The sequence below is a fragment of the Hyperoodon ampullatus genome (assembly GCF_949752795.1).
Source record: "Hyperoodon ampullatus genome assembly, chromosome: 8".
Lineage (NCBI taxonomy): Eukaryota > Metazoa > Chordata > Mammalia > Artiodactyla > Ziphiidae > Hyperoodon > Hyperoodon ampullatus.
In genome coordinates, this window is record NC_136921.1 from 14,236,926 (window position 1) to 14,252,134 (window position 15,209).

Genomic DNA, 15,209 nt, shown 5'->3' on the forward strand with positions numbered 1-15,209 from the left:
TTCATCATAGATACTGGCCTATAATAAGTACCTAAAATCTAGTTTTTAATAATAGTAATATACATAAAATAATCAATGATAATAATGATATATAATCTACAATATAATCAATGAATTTATGATATCACTTATAGGTAGAATCTAAAAAATACAACAAACTAGTGAATATGACCAAAAAAAAAGAAGCAGACCCACAGATATATAGAACAAACTAGTGATTACCAGTGAGGAGAGGGAAGGGGGGTGAGGGGCAATAGGGGCACGGGATTAAGAGGTACAAACTATTATGTATAAAATAAGCTGTAAGAATATATTATACAACATGGGGAATATAGCCAATATTTTATAATAACTGTAAATAGAGTATAACCTTTACAAATTGTGAATCCCTATATTGTACACCTATAACTTATATAATATTTTACATCAACTATACCTCAATTAAATTTTTTTAAAATCAGTGAATTTACCAATAAACATTCCACTCATTTAGTCTATATCTAAAAGATAGTTTCTACTACATTGTTAAAAAATTTTTAAATCACGTAAGAAATTAAACTGTGACTAAGAGTTTAGTTTAACTATATTAATTTTCATTGCCTAGTTTGGCAGAAGATTTTGCTGAAATATAAAAGATCAAATTGTGTATCATCTAATTGGAAGTGTAACAAAGAAGGCATATGTGGGTTTACAATGCTGAAATATGATGATTCCCACTAATTTCTTCTGTGCTTTGAATACAGGGGTCTAGAGATGACCTCAGCACCAATGGAGGATTCCACACCCAGTCAGCTATGAAATATGCAAACTCTGTGGACACATCATTTTCTAAAGATGTTTTAAATTCCATAGCAGGTACTTCAAACCTTCCAGACAGTTGTGTTTAACTATCATCCGTATTTACCCTGTATATCACTGTGCTTTTTACCCACTCCATAATTCATTACACCTAATCTATGTGACAAAGTATACTGCATTTACATAGCTGAAGAGACTTGTTACATATTTCTTTGCATGCCGTCCAGCAACTTCCTCTTCTACTTAGTGTTCATTTTTACTTGGATCGAGGAGCAGTCTTCTCCGATGTTATCAAATTGTTTTATTCTGGAGACAATCTTGAAGTTTTCATTGCATATGGCCTTTTAAAGTATAATAGCCCTTCAACTTCAAAGATTACTTTTAAGAACTATTTTAGAAATGTCATCTTAATTTCTTATAAACTGTCAAAAATTAAAAGCTTCTTCCTCCAAAGCATCATTAGGAGCTTTTATTATGCATTTTAAAACAGAAACATTCTTAAAAAGCTTTTTAAGAAATCAAAGGAAAAAGATTTATTTCCAGTTAAAATGGTCTAAATTTTCCTAAATCCTTAATTCTGGCATGGCTGTTATAATAATATTTTAAAAGTTGCGTATCTTTCATGCCAATCCCAGACTCTATTATGTCAACTTTTCACAATACTGCTACCACCTGAATGATCAACATCTTTTTGGTTCATCATTTTAGCTTTTTGTGTTGTGTGCCCATGCATCTCATTACCGTCTGTGTGCTGTGGCTTATGTTTACAGCATTTTCATCAATAGCTATTTCTACAGTAAACCATGCTGATTCCAGAGCTTCGTTAGCAAGTCTTGACTCCAACCCAAGTACCAATGAGAAGAGCAGTGAGAAGACTGACAACTGTGAAAAGGTACGGCTTCCCTCCCAAACTTACCGAGCATATTACCAGTCAGCAATCTCCTATTCTTACTCAATTCTGATTGGTTCTTCATTCCTAGATCCCAAGACCCTTGTCTTTGATAGGCTCAACTCTTCGATTTGACAAGTTAGATCAAGCAGAAACCAGAAGTCTTCTTATGTGCTTTCTTCACATTATGAAAACAATTTCAGAGGGTAAAGAGAGTTCTTTAAATTTAAATTAAAAGAAAAAGAAAAAAACTTTGAATTTCAAAGAGTCTCATGCTATTCAATGTTTCCTTTCAGAGACTCTGATTGCCTACTGGCAAAGAGCACCCAGCCCAGAGGTGTCCGACTTCTTCAGCATCTTGGAGTAAGTTTTAGAGTTGATTACATAACACTTTTTCTAGAATCTTCAAAATACTTTAGTATACCATTTTTCATTCTAGGTACCACATGGTGAATGATCTATCAGTAATAATGCGTAAACTATTTAAAGAAAACTTAATATTTTTCTTTTAATATACTTGGATGAACACTTTGTATAAATAAAAAGGCATGAATAATTAGAATGTGACTTTTTTTTCCTTTCTAGTGTTTGTCTTCAAAATTTCAGATACCTAGGAAAACGTAACATAATAAGGTAATAATTTTAAATTCCAAAAGTTAGTCTGATATTTTGAAAAAAAATTATGACATATTATTAATGGATCAGGTTAGACTTAGAGATTTATGTTAGAAATCTTAAAATGCAAATAAGGATTTTAAGTTTGACCTCACATTAGACATAGAAGTTTGATGATTACCCTATAGCCATAGTAGATCTAGGAACAGTTAAATCTGTCCAGGGAAAAAGCACAAAACACATTTCTGAAAGGAAACCACATTTCATGTAACTTCTCAACTAATTTATCCATCTTTATATGAATATAACTTGAAAGATACCTATTTAAGAAAATACTTCCAATAAACAAAAAAAACAATTAATCTGGAAAACTGTGCTGTCATCCTTTTCTCATGAGAGACAGCAATGCCCCTGGCATCTTCCCTAAACCCGCAATTTCGCATTTCTAGAAGAAAATGTGATTTTATTTTTCATAGCATGTGGAATATTTCATTGTTCAGTAATCGCTTTGTCAGTTGCCTTTTTTTAATTCATATATCAATTACAAACACTGAGCTAGTATTAAAACTTCAGTTTTCCTTGCAGAAAAATTGCTGCTGCGTTTAAATTCGTGCAGTCCACCCAAAACAATGGAACTCTCAAAGGATCTAATCCATCCTGCCAGACTTCTGGCCTCTTGCCACAATGGTACTGTCACATTTGCTTGATATTTAAAATTATATTATGAGTGTACATGTGTGTGTGTGTGTGTGTGTGTGTGTGTGTATATATACCCCAAACCAAAAACAGATCTCAAGTAACTCTGTATGTTTCTCTGAATAAACTTTGTCAGTACATCCCTATCTGCCCCACTAGCTTGTGAAAACCTAAGAAGCAAGGATTATGCCTTATTTATGTGCACCTAGCGTACAATGCCTTGTATAGGGTCAATGAGTATCTTAATTTAATTGAACCTGAAAAGACATAATTCCAATAAATGCCTATTGTAATGTTTGCTAATCTAGTGACAAAGTAAAATGTGAGGTCATATCTCCCCTTTCCTCTTAGTAATTGTAATAATTTATCAGTATTCTTAGAGCTTAATGTGCTTTTAAAGGGTCAAAAGCAATAAGAAGCATAGCTGGCCCCATAAGTTCATTTTAGATTTTTTAGTCATTAGAATAGTATATAAAGCCTAGGGTCACCCTTCATTAACCTACTCTACAGGAAACATTTGCCCTAAAATCCTACCTTAAAGCTCCTCTGGGTCTAGTAAATCAGAATTCTTTGCTAAAATTTTCTCCAGTTTGATTTATTCTCCCCAGGAGTATCATAATAATGTATAATATGAAAATGGCTATATTTTAGAAAGAGCTTTAGAAAGAAATATGACTGTAGTATATAGCTAATAAACCATAAAATAAATTTTGCCTGTTTATCCATGGGGACCCCTTGAAATGGCCCCCTTATGAGAAAATAAATGGCAGTTGAGTAGAGGACTATAAACAATTACTTTAATGACAGTCGTAGCTCACCTGAGGTCACTGCAGTTTTGGAGACGTCTGGTGGGTTAGACTTTAGGCTCCTCCCTAAGCCATCTGGACAGGTCCTGATCGTTCCCACGACTCCCCTCCCAGAAGCCATGGCTCTTCCTCCAGGAGTTACAGATTGAAGGAGACTCAAAACCTGGAAATAATCCAGTCCCAAAGGTCCAAGCCATACAGCCCCAAACCATACAGCCCCAAACCCATTATTCCTTGTAGCTACAGAAATGACCCAGACTCTCCTGGCTACTGAAAGCCAAAGTTAGATCTCTAGGGTCCCAATCCATCCAGAGCATTTGATTTAGCCAGAATCGAATAAGCCTTGAGAAGTAAGACAAAGAGAAAACGTTGTTTCTTTTTCAGGCTTGACTCTTCACTATCTCCTTTTGCCTGCTTTCCTCAAAGAAATTTTCTATGACCTTGGCCATCAGATAGCTTAAATGAAAGCTTAAATGAAATGATAGCTTAAATGAAAGTCGGAAACAGGAAATATTTCTACTTCCTCATTCCCCCAGTTAGAAGTGCCAAGGGGCATTGAATAAGAGCCCTGGCCATTGTCCCTGCTCTGGGAAAGCAGCAGCCCAGAAGCGCCCTCAGCTCTCTCCCCAACAAGGATCATATGTCAGCCCTGCTGTGGGCATGACACAAATGCAAAGACAAATCCTGTAAGAATTTCCAAATGCAAAGAAGTAGGAGACAAAGGGTTGTTTTAGACTAGATTTTACTTTTTTACATTTTACCTCCTAAAAATAATTGATACAATTGAACTATATAATATTATACTTTTTTAATGTCTACCACTATGCCTTTCTGATCAACCAATAACCACCTTAACATGCATGGAATCCCATGATTTCATTAAATAATAATGAATATGTTTGTGCAGAATTTAATTCAGCATCTATTATTTGTCTGTTACCCTTTAGTATCCATTATCATTCTGAATCCTTCTTTGGCTTAAATAAAATTCGTCCAAAAGTACTTTTAAAAGTTCTTCTCATCATGTCAGCTATAATTAATATTTTTAATAAAAAGTCTCTATTCAAAAATTTTTTAACATTTGACTCAATCAGGAGAATTTGAATGAAAATTTGGTTATCATATCCCTATGACTTTAAGCATTTTTGTCATTTCATTTTCAGGATGCACACCACTTCCAGTCATGAAGGACAGAAGCAGCACAGATCACAAACTTTACCGATAATTCGAGGCAAAAATGCACTTTCTAACCCTAAACTCCTACAGATGTTAGACAATACCATGACGAGTAAGTATACCAGAAATAATAGCAACAAGATGGTTATCATTTTTCTCTAGATGTGTGCAGGACATAAAATGCATTATGTTTCAGAAATGTAAGGAATGTTGCTGTGCCCCTGAGACCACTGGTTTTCAGGCTTGCTGTAGCCTGAGAAACATTTCTGGGAGGAGAGAATCAGCCGGAAGCATCTAAAAAAATGTAGTGTCCTTATGAGGAGAAAGGGGAAAAGTAAAACTCTCAATATAGTGTGCTCACTGTAGCTCCTCTGGAACCAAATGACTTGGCATTGTGAGGGGTTAGGGTGGCCTCTCTCAACCGGATTATTGTCCACTCTTTGGGAAGGGGAGAAAGTTGTCCATGTCCTAGAAGCAGCAAGTGTGCCATCTCAAATCCAGTGTTGCACACACTCCAGGTGTGAATGAGGAGAAAATGGGATCCAGTGTTTTTGTATCATGTAAGTGTTCTTGATTATGGACACGTGACCACAGTTAGCTGTTTGAAGGTATTTGCCTTAACCTATAAACACATTTAATCCCTTTCTGACGAGGCCATTAATGCAGATCATCCACTGAGACTCTACGTTTGGTCTATTAATCTGGGACCATAAAACTTGACCCAGACTGGTTATGGAGGAAATATGACTCTACCAATGGCTGAATCAGTGGAAAAGTAGTGAGAAATAATGGAGAACAGACTACTCTGGTCCTTTGGAAACTCTATAGCTGACAAAATAAAAGGGCACACACACTGTCTTAATCAGTTCGAGCTGCTACAACACAATACCACAGACAATGTAGCTTAAACAACAAACATTTATTTCTCATAGTTTTAGAGGATGAGAGATCCAAGATCAAGACGCCAGCAGATTTGATGTCTGGTAAGAACCACGTTTGCAGATGGCCAACTTCTTGCTGTGTCCTCACATGACAGAGAGAGAGAGATGATCTCTCTGGTGTCTCTTTTTATAAGGGCACTAATCCCATTCATGAGGGCTCCATTCTCATAACCTAATTACCTCTCAAAGTCTCCACCTCCAAATACCATCATATTGTGGATTAGGGCTTTGACATATGAATTTGCGGGGACACAAACATTCAGTCTATAGCACCCACTAAAAACTCTGTCTCTGTTTTGGCTTCAGCCGATAAAGAAATTGAGCAAATGAAAGCACTTTGATTTAATAAAATTACTCATCAAAACACCAGTAAACATTGACTATGTTGTAATAGAAAAAAGTTCTTTATAGGGTACAAAAATTTGTCTCAGATATTTATGCATTTTCTACTTTATTTTGTAGGCAACTCCAATGAAATAGACATCGTGCACCATGTGGACACAGAGGCCAATATTGCTACAGAGGTTTGCCTGACTATTCTAGACCTACTAGCCCTCTTCACTCAGGTCCACCAGGTGAGTGTGACTGTAACTTCTTCTGTAATATGATAAAATGAAAGGTGGAAAAGTCATGTGAAGTCAAGAATATGTTTTTAAGGTTTTTATGACATTTAATGAAATGTATTAACCTTACATAAATCAACCTAAGTGTGAGTGGAAAACACGTTAAAGAAGAGATTCAGAATTTATCAAAAGTTGGCGAATGCTCAGTTGATATACACAGAGCCATATTTCCTTATTGTCCAATAATAGACAATCTTTCTTCCTTGTTTCTCTTGCTTTACTGTCAGGCAAGTTGGGCTGAGCGAGAAGGTGACTCTACTTTTTCAGTATCAAAGGGAGAGACAAGGGCTTCCCTGGTGGCGCAGTGGTTGAGAGTCCGCCTGCCGATGCAGGGGACATGCGTTCGTGCCCCGGTCCGGGAAGATCCCACATGCCGTGGAGCGGCTGGGCCCGTGAGCCATGGCCTCTGAGCCTGCGCATCCGGAGCCTGTGCTCTGCAACAGGAGAGGCCACAACAGTGAGAGGCCCGCATACCGCAAAAAAAAAAAAAAAAGGAGAGACAAGTGACAGCTAGATACAACAGATAAACAGATACAACAGCTAGAGAAAACAGAGTGACAATGTTGAGCATCTTTTTGTGTGCTTACTTACCATCTCTGTATCTTTGGTGAAGTGATTCCACTACCTACCATTAGAATGGCTGCAGTTAAAAAGACTGACCATACCAAGTTTTGGCGAGTATATGGAGAAACTGGAACTCTCATTCATTGATGGTGGGAATACAAAATGATACAAACACCTTGAAAAAAAGTATGCTGGAATGAAGGTTCAACATAATCTATCATGTGACCAGCCATTCCAATACTAGGAATTTACCCAGGAAAAATAAAAGCATTTGTTCACACAAAGCTTTGTACATCAATATTCATAGCTTTGTTTTTTAATAATTAAACACTGGAAACAACCCAAAAGTACATCACAGGTGACTGGATTTTTTAAAATAGTGGTATTAAAACATATCCATACAATAGAATATAAAATATAAAATTTTATAAAATATGAACTATAGAAATTATGTCAATTACACCTCAATGAAGTTATTAAAAATATTAGCTCAACCTAATGAGCTTTCAAATGTTAAGGGTTAAATTAGAAAAAGTTGGGTCGGTTGAATAGTCTGCACCAAACAGAATGATTATAGCAATAAAGTCTTTATTTTCAAGTAAAATGTCAGCACGGCAGTCGAAAAAAAAATCCACATTTTAATTCTTTATTGCTTGATGGAAATGTCAATCAAATCTCATACATCTTACAGGCTCTATCAGTGCCTTTGAGGACCTGCCTGTCTGTGAGCACATCTGCTACCTCTCTCCTGACCCTGCCCCACTAACCATGCTTAGGCTACACTGCTCTTTTTTCTCTTTTTTTTCTTTTTTCTCTTTTTTCTCTGCTTGAACTCATAAGCTCCATTCCATCTCAAGTCCCTGGTACCAACTGTTCTTCCTTCCTTGGACAATCCTCCCAGATCTGCCCATGCATGACTTTTTCAGCTCACATGTCAATTCATCCATTAGAGAGGTCTTAACCACCCTATATAAAGTAATCTTATCCCCCAAAGCAATTACTTTCCATCATATATTATTCTACTCTATTTTCTTATTTAGTAACTTTTTTCAATCACTGCTATATGTAAGTTTCATTGGGAACATAGAGCTTATTCAGCACTTTATTTCCACACCCAGAATTGTGCCTATCACATAGTAGGACCAGAGTAAATATTTTTTGAGAGAATACAGGTGTCCTTTCACTCATCCTAAATAACTGCTGTGTTAAATTTCCAGAGACAACTCCAACAATCTGAATGTCAAAATTCAATGATGAAAAGGGTCTTTGATACCTACATGCTCTTTTTTCAAGTCAACCAATCAGCCACAGCACTGAACCACGTATTTGCCTCTTTGAGGCTATTTGTATGCAAGGTAAGGGTCCTCCAAGTTCCAAGAAAAGCTCAGTGAAGTGTTTATTGCTGACAATAAACACATATTAATCCTTTCATTTCTCAGTATTGAGGGAAGAAAGTTTGTATTCTTCTATTTCATTTATTTGGTTTTATTAAACTATTTGATTCATGGTCTCAAAATAAGTTCACAGCCTTGGCACCCTAGCTGCTGGATATCACAAGGGAGTAAAATTAGCACCTCGCCATCAATTCTTTGGGTTCTCAGTGTTTGTGGCAGAGAGTTAGGTAAAATATACACCATCAACTGTGATGTCCGTTCCTGCCAAGTCAAAGGTTCTGCATTAGATACAGGAGAGTCCACCTTTGAGGACCCTGGTGGTTTTACAGTGTTGGGTGAATAGAAACTCTTTCAGAGCTCTCACTCCATTGCTTTGGGTAGTCATCCATTACTGATGCAAGGGATACTTACAACGTAGAGAATGATTATTTCTAGGAAAAAAAAAAAGAAATACTAACATAGACTTCAGTAAATAAGATTATATCCTCTTCCACCTGCAAATGGGAGAAAAAGTCTAGGTTGAGAAAAAGTCTAGGTTATGAAAAAAGAAAGAAAGATTTTATTCTAAGGGATTTTAAAATTTGAGAATAAACAGAGCAAAATGAAGGAATTTGCTCACTTCACCAGCACTTCTGTTTTGTAGTTTCCTTCAGCGTTCTTCCAAGGGCCTGCCGACTTGTGTGGATCATTCTGCTATGAAGTCCTAAAATGCTGCAACCACAGGTCACGGTCAACTCAGACGGAAGCGTCAGCACTTCTATACTTTTTTATGAGGAAGAATTTTGAATTTAACAAGCAAAAGTCAATTGTCCGGTCCCACTTACAAGTAAGTGCTGCCAATTTCCATTAATGTTTTTGTTAAAACCACTCATTTGTTTCAGCGTTGATAAAAGCCTACTGTTTCCAGGGCAACCAGTTCCCAACTCTTCCATCAGATTCCTCCTTAAAGATGCCCAACACACTGTGTTCTGATTCATAGAAAGAGTGCAGCTGGGCAGAAATCAGCAAAACCCATAACTCCACCTGTACTTTTCCTTTCTTCTGCCAGGGAATAGAATCATAGAATACATAACTCAGGGACCATGATTGTTTCTAGGATGCCAAATCCCACCAGATTCTGTGCACATTCATTGGGCCTATAGAGAGAAATTAATGATACATTCATCCAACTCAATGGATTTCTTTACAACTAGTATTTCGGAGTTACTTGCTTTTGAGGTTTCGTTTTCCTTTTCTCTTTCAGCTTATCAAGGCCGTAAGCCAGTTAATAGCTGATGCTGGAATTGGAGGCTCTCGGTTTCAACATTCCCTTGCAATTACCAATAATTTTGCTAATGGAGACAAGCAAATGAAAGTAAGAAATGCTTTGTGGACTTTTTTAAAGAATTGGGAATAAACTAAACTGGATTCTTTTCGCGAGATACCAAAATCATAAAAAATACAAATTCTGTATTTTGTTTATTTACCCTTTGAGTACTTATAGTGAGTCCGCTTGCTTGAATGGATAATCAGCTCTTACACTTTCAGCATATACTCAGTTAAGTGGAATGTCCAAGATATGGGGTTGAATGATACTTAACAAGAAAACTAACCACAAATATCAGATACCAAGAAACACAGTGTTTCTCTCATAATCCCATTCTTGGTCAAATTCATTTTATCTCTTTTAAAACTTTCTGGAGAGGCTTCCCTGGTGGCACAGTGGTTGGGAATCCACCTGCCAATGCAGGGGACACGGGTTCGAGCCCTGGTCCAGGAAGATCCCACATGCCGCGGAGCAACTAAGCCCGTGTGCCACAACTACTGAGCATCCACTCTAGAGCCTGCAAGGCACAACTACTGAAACCCATGCACCTAGAGCCCATGCTCCTCAACAAGAGAAGCCACCGCAATGAGAAGCCCATGCACCGCAACAAAGAGCGGCCCCCGCTCACTGCAACCAGAGAAAGCCCACACACAGCAACAAAGACACAACGCAGCCAAAAATAAATAAATAAAACAAATTAATTAAAAAAAAAAAAACCTTTCTGGAGACTTGTCCTTCAGTTATAATATTGAAAAGTTCAGGGATAGAGCCTGGTGTCAGGCATGGCTGAACCCAGGGATTAAAAATGTTTTCAGATCCCCTTCCCCTACTGCCTCTATTTTTACTTCTCTCTTTGCCTCTCAGTTCAGTTTTCTTCTTCCTTTACTTCATTTACAGGTAGGCTCTCCCCATGAGCTTACTCTCTCAGAAATTCTGAGGACAATGGTATATTCTATGGGTGGGAAAAGCACCTTGTTCTATATCGCCAATTAAAGTCCCAGGACTGAGTCTCTTTGATCCAACCTTGTTTCATATGCGCATCCCTAAGCCAATCACAGTGACCTGGAGTATAAAAGAATATGATTGATTGGCCAGGCCCATATCATGTGTCACCCCTGGTGCCTGGGTATGAAGTAGACCCATTCAAATCATGTGAACTAGAGCCAGAGAGGATGCTAGAGGATGCTGGGATGCTATTACTAGAAGAAGGTAGGCTAAGAGACGAAATGGAATCTACTACAATTCATCTTCAAATGGGTACAGCCGCAATCACAATACACAGAATTTGTCCATAAAGAATATACATTATTTGTGAACAATATTTAGAATGCACTAGACTGTGATGCCAAGCCATAGCTAAAAACATAACTTGAAGTGAGTTAATTTGTGAGTTCTAAACAGATAATGACCCAGCATCTCTGTTTTCCAAAGAACAGCAATTTCCCAGCAGAGGTGAAAGATCTGACTAAACGTATAAGGACTGTTTTAATGGCCACGGCTCAGATGAAGGAGCATGAGAAGGATCCCGAGATGCTGGTGGATCTCCAGTACAGCCTGGCAAACTCCTACGCAAGCACCCCCGAGCTACGGAGGACCTGGCTGGAAAGCATGGCCAAAATTCATGCGAGAAACGGAGACTTATCTGAGGTGATTAGCAAAGACTCAGTCATTCTTCATTAGGTGCCCTCTTGATCAGGATAATTGGGTTATCATTTACAGCAGGAATATAGAAAGTTACCATATTTCCCCACTAAAGTTGATATGACCTAATTATATGTTATGTGCATTACATTTGCATGTAGGATTCGAGGCTGCCTAACTCCATGTAAATAATATCAAATAAAAGCTAGTGTCTTGGGGGCCAGCTGCAGTTGTAGGATGTGTAATGGAGACCAAATGCTAAAAGCCTGAGGCTAAGGAGGATGGTTGTAAGGGTGTCTGGAAATTGAGTTATATAAGTTGGTGTTCTGTGTGTTAAAACTTCTTCCCTGGAATTGGGGTTGAATGGGGAAACTCACCGTTGAAGTGAGTCAACTTAGGTTAGGTTAATCTGTCCTCCTGTGCAGCTAGCCTGAACTAGCATTGGAAAGGTTAACACCCCTAAAAGCCACATGAGAAGAGGCCACTGTGTGATGGTTATAAATCAATAGGTAACTTTTTATCTTTTTAAACATCTTTATGGGAGTATAACTGCTTTATAATGTTGTGTTAGTTTCTGCTTTATAACGAAGTGAATCAGTTATACATATACATATGTTCCCATATCTCTTCCCTCTTGCATCTCCCTCCCTCCACCCTCCTTATCCCACCCCTCTAGGTGGTCACAAAGCCCTGAGCTGATCTCCCTGTGCTATGCGGCTGCTTCCTACTATCTATTTTACATTTGGTAGTGTATGTATGTCACTGCTGCTCTCTCACATTGTCCCATCTTATCCTTCCCCCTCCCCGTATCCTCAAGTCCATTCTCTAGTAGGTCTGCGTCTTTATTCCCATCTTGTCCCTAGGTTCTTCATGACCATTCTTTTGTTTGTTTTTTAGATTCCATATATATGTGTTAGCATATGGTATTTGTTTTTCTCTTTTTGACTTACTTCACTCTGTATGACAGACTCTAGGTCCCTCCACCCCACTACAAATAACTCAATTTCATTTCTTTTTATGGCTGAGTAATATTCCATTGTATATATGTGCCACTTCTTCTTTATCCATTCATCTGTTGATGGACACTTAGGTTGCTTCCATGTCCTGGCTATCGTAAATAGAGCTGCAATGAACATTGTGGTACATGTCTCTTTTTGAATTACGGTTTTCTCAGGGTATATGCCCAGTAGTGGGATTGCTGGGTCGTACGGTAGTTCTATATTTAGTTTTTTAAGGAACCTCCATACTGTTCTCCATAGTGGCTGTATCAATTTATATTCCCACCAACAGTGCAAGAGGGTTCCCTTTCCTCCACACCCTCTCCAGCATTTACTGTTTGTAGACATTTTGATGATGGCCATTCTGACTGGTGTGAGGTGATACCTCATTGTAGTTTTGATTTGCATTTCTTTAATGATTAGTGATGTTGCGCATTCTTTCATGTGTTTGTTGGCAGTCTGTATATCTTCTTTGGAGAAATGTCTATTTAGATCTTCTACCCATTCTGGATTGGGTTGTTTGTTTTTTGGATATTGAGCTGCATGAGATTCTTATAAATTTTGGAGATTAATCCTCTGTCAGTTGCTTCATTTGCAAATATTTTCTCCCATTCTGAGGGTTGTCTTTTCATCTTGTTCATGGTTTCCTTTTCTGTGCAAAAGCTTTTAAATTTCCTTAGGTCCCATTTGTTTATTTTTGTTTTTATTTCCATTTCTCTAGTAAGTGGGTCAAAAAGGATCTTGCCTATGTTTTCCTCTAAGAGTTTGATAGTGTCTGGCCTTACATTTAGGTCTTTAATCCATTTTGAGTTTTTTTGTGTGTATGGTGTTAGGGAGTGTTCTAATTTCATTCTTTTACATGTACCTGTCCAGTTTTCCCAGCACCACTTATTGAAGAGGCTGTCTTTTCTCCATTGTATATTGTTGCCTCCTTTATCAAAGATAAGGTAACCATATGTGTGTGGGTTTATCTCTGGGCTTTGTATCTTGTTCTATTGATCTATCTTTCTGTTTTTGTGCCATTACCATATTGTCTTGATGACTGTAGCTTTGTAGTATAGTCTGAAGTCCAGGAATCTGATTCTTCCAACTCCGTTTTTCTTTCTCAAGATTGCTTTGGCTATTCGGGGTCTTTTGTGTTTCCATACAAACTGTGAAATTTTTTGTCTAGTTCTGTGAAAAATGACAGTGGTAGTTTGATAGGGATTGCAGTGAGTCTGTAGATTGCTTTGGGTAGTGTACTCATTTTCACAATGTTGATTCTTCCAAACCAAGAACATGGTATATCACTCCATCTGTTTGTATCCTCTTTAATTTCTTTCATCAGTGTCTTATAATTTTCTGCATACAGGTCTTTTGTCTCCTTAGGTAGGTTTATTCTGAGATATTTTATTATTTTGTTTGCAATGGTAAATGGGAGTGTTTTCTTAATTTCACTTTCAGGTTTTTCATCATTAGTGTATAGGAATGCCAGAGATTTCTGTGCATTAATTTTGTATCCTGCTACTTTACCAAATTCATTGATTAGCTCTAGTAGTTTTCTGGTAGCACCTTTAGGATTCTCTATGTATAGTATCATGTCATCTGCAAACAGTGAAAGCTTTACTTCTTCTTTTCTGATTTGGATTCATTTTATTTCTTTTTCTTCTCTGATAGCTGTGGCTAAAACTTCCAAAACTATGTTGTATAATAGTGGTAAGAGTGGGCAACCTTGTCTTGTTTCTGATCTTAGTGGAAATGGTTTCAGTTTTTCACCATTGAGTACGATGTTGGCTGTGGGTTTGTCATATATGGCCTTTATTATGTTGATGTAAGTTCCCTCTATGCCTACTTTCTGGAGGGTTTTTATCATAAATCAGTGTTGATTTTTGTCAAAAGCTTTTTCTGCATCTATTGAGATGATAATATGGTTTTTCTCCTTCAATTTGTTAATATGGTATATCACAATAGGTAACTTTTTAATGTCTGTTTAAACACTGGGAGGATTTATGTGCAGCAATTCACAGCACCCAAGTGGCTTCCAGACACCAAGTGGGGAAGTTCTGCTTTACTGTATTCCCAGGATAGTGCGCTTTTTGGGAAGAGATGAATTTGCTTAGGAAAACTGAAGTCCTTCTAAATACATGTGAAGGACTCTGGGATGGAAGTAGATCTGACCAGAAGCCTCACTTGGTAGCAGTTTGGTGAGGACAAAAATAGCAGCTCCAGTTCCCTTGGACCACCCTGAAAATGGAGGAGTTTCTCCATAAAACTTCAAAAGGCAAAGTTGAAGTCATTTGAACTCTTCAACAGGTCAGGGTCTACTCTGTGTTCAGCAGTGTTTGAGGGCTTTGCAGGAGATTTTACAGAACCAAAAAATGTCACTCAAATAATCTGGTTGAGGAAAGCACACGTGATACATTAGTTCACACTATTTTATCAAGTGCCGCCTTGTGCGGCTACCATTTTAAAGGCATTAGAAATTCTAAGGGGGACATTACTGGAAGTAGAAAAAAGTAAGAAGACGGCTTATTTTTACTTCTAGTTTATATCCAGGTGCTATTTAGAGAGAGAGGGGAGACATAGATATTATGGAAAGAAGATAATTCTATGGGAAAATTCTTCAGACCAGCTCATTCACCCACCTGAAAACTTCATCAAGAAAAACAAACCAAAAAAAAATCCCAAATAGACATTTTATTCTTGATGGTGAACTTTTTGGAAATCTAATTGATTCTTATTTCCGGTTCTACCATGAAAAGGATTTCACTACATATTCTGAC

General features: G+C 37.5%; 1 protein-coding gene across 5 annotated transcripts in view; it reads left to right on the forward strand.

Moving 5' to 3' along the window:
* DOCK10 (dedicator of cytokinesis 10) overlaps positions 1–15,209 on the forward strand; it is a gene marked incomplete at both ends in the record, with an annotated part of 299,463 nt that overhangs the window by 261,133 nt on the left and 23,121 nt on the right. For all 5 annotated transcript variants that reach the window (XM_079710445.1, XM_079710444.1, XM_079710442.1 and 2 more), the window contains 12 exons: positions 744–855; positions 1,569–1,690; positions 1,779–1,893; positions 1,984–2,050; positions 2,273–2,320; positions 2,888–2,989; positions 4,968–5,092; positions 6,384–6,496; positions 8,326–8,463; positions 9,146–9,328; positions 9,746–9,856; positions 11,240–11,455. In XM_079710445.1, coding sequence (XP_079566571.1) covers positions 744–855; positions 1,569–1,690; positions 1,779–1,893; positions 1,984–2,050; positions 2,273–2,320; positions 2,888–2,989; positions 4,968–5,092; positions 6,384–6,496; positions 8,326–8,463; positions 9,146–9,328; positions 9,746–9,856; positions 11,240–11,455 — 1,452 coding nt within the window. The remainder of the gene's footprint in view (positions 1–743; positions 856–1,568; positions 1,691–1,778; positions 1,894–1,983; positions 2,051–2,272; positions 2,321–2,887; positions 2,990–4,967; positions 5,093–6,383; positions 6,497–8,325; positions 8,464–9,145; positions 9,329–9,745; positions 9,857–11,239; positions 11,456–15,209) is intronic.